General features: G+C 55.3%; 1 protein-coding gene across 1 annotated transcript; it reads right to left on the reverse strand.

The window, feature by feature from the left end:
• Positions 1 to 362: 362 nt before the first annotated feature.
• Positions 363 to 1,554, reverse strand: EMH_0095210 (uncharacterized protein; the record flags this gene model as incomplete). The annotated part of the gene is made up of 2 exons (XM_038023180.1): positions 363 to 473; positions 637 to 1,554. The coding sequence occupies 2 exons, from the start codon at positions 1,552 to 1,554 to the stop codon at positions 363 to 365; spliced, it is 1,029 nt and encodes a 342-aa protein (XP_037879034.1).
• Between the last annotated feature and the right edge of the window lie 267 nt (positions 1,555 to 1,821).

A 1,821-nucleotide genomic window follows, 5' to 3' on the forward strand; every position in this document is an offset into this window, starting at 1 on the left:
CAACGCCTTCTTGACGTTGTCTTGTGCCTGCGCCAGTCGTGGGGGAACGCGCGCCTTTCGTGGTTCCTGCGGTTGGCTGTTTGTTGATGTTGGCTTCCTCGAGCTCTGCTGATTTGCTGCTGGGGGTGATTTGTTGGCAAACCAAACTGCGTCATATATTTGTGTAGTGAAGGCCGTTGTCGCGGCCTCCACTTCCTCCCACGTGCCCTCCACGACTTTGGCCGTTGTAGCTTTCGCAAGCTCCTCTAGTTTGTCTTTTAATCTTGCGTAAGCCTCTGTTGTTAGTCGCGGGATGCGTAGTGGTCTTGCTCGCGTGATCGGCAGATTCCGTTGTTCACAAGCGTTCTCCGGCTGTGTGACGCTCATCTGTGCCTCTCTAGGGGGTTCTGTTGGCCGCTGCTGAGCTGTTGTAGTTGCCGGGACTGCCGAGTCGTCTTCTCTTTCGAGAGGACTTGTCGCTGTTGCCGGATGATCTGCCGATGAAGGGCTTTGCGAGGCCTTAGAGGGTGAAGTTCTCGGCCTTCTTCGCCTTTTGGGAGTTATTGCACCTTGTGGCGACCCGCTATGCCCTTCCTCTCCTTCAATGCGTTGCCCTCGTCCCCTTTTGTTGGGTTTTGGGGCCGCTGGGGTGGGAACATTCTGCTCTTTGTTGAGCAGTTCTGCTCTCGACTGGGCGCACTTGTTACTTGCGCCCCGTCGCAGGTGTTGGGAAAGTCCCTTCTTGGTGGCGAAGCTCCTGTTGCAGCTGGGGCAACAGACAGAGCCGGTTTCCGGCCCTCGCGTGGGTGTTTGGCTGCTGCTAGAGGGCTCGGCTGTTGCATTATCGTCTTCGCGACTAGCGCCGAAGACGAACAAAGGGATGCTGGCTGCCCCGTTTGTGCTGTTGCTGGCTGCTGAGGACAAGGGGGATAGATTCTCGAGGCTGCAGCATTCGCCTGCTCGACGGCGGGCGACGAATTGGCGAACAGCCTCCCTAAAAGAGGGCCTGTTGAGCCCGCTAGGGGCCTCCTGCTGCTGTTTCTCGAGTGTTTCCTGCGATTCCCCACTGGGAATTGAACCCTGTACCTCCTGATTATCATCTACGTGCCCTACACTCCCGGCTAAATTAGTCTCGGGTTGGTAGGGGGCTGTTGGACCCTGTTCTGCGGTATCTGGATTTTCGGGTAACGCACTACTGCCAAACGGTTGTTCCTGTTGGTTGTGCTCGCTCCCTAGGTATTGTTCGTCAGCGGGAATCGAACCCGGGTCCCTCAGCCTAATATCTGCTGCCTCGAACATCTCCACCACAGCGGTCTGTGACTCTGTGTGTGTAGACTGCTGGGCTGTGGGGCCCCCAGTGGGGGGGTCCTGGATCTCGTTGGTTTCTTCAGCCCGCGCTTCCGGGCCTTCTCCATACTCCTTTTGGGAGTTGCTGAGTGCCTGGCACTGGCCAGGGACTGCCTCAGCGATGGCTTCGTCAGCCATCGACTCCCCGTCGCTGGGCGGCTGCTGCGCTGCGGCCGCAAGTGGATGCAGACTTGAATCTGCATCTTTTTTGCTCGCTGTGTCTCCCATTGTGTTCAATGTAATGTTTAATGAACTAAAAAAACAGGAAGAACAGAAAAGGAAAGGGTTTTAATGCTGCACTGGTGCATGGGTCGGGGCGCGCCTGACGCGTGAGCTCAGGCGGCAATTCCGACCATTGGAAACAATGGCAAAATTGCCTCCTGAGGGTCTTAGATGACGATATTATGATAAAATATCATAAATTTCAATTTTTAAGGTAGCCAAATGCCTCGTCATCTAATTAGTGACGTGCATGAATGGATTAACGAGATTCCC

Source organism: Eimeria mitis, genomic scaffold (assembly GCF_000499745.2).
Source record: "Eimeria mitis Houghton genomic scaffold, Emh_scaff8530, whole genome shotgun sequence".
NCBI classification, from domain to species: Eukaryota; Apicomplexa; class Conoidasida; order Eucoccidiorida; family Eimeriidae; genus Eimeria; species Eimeria mitis.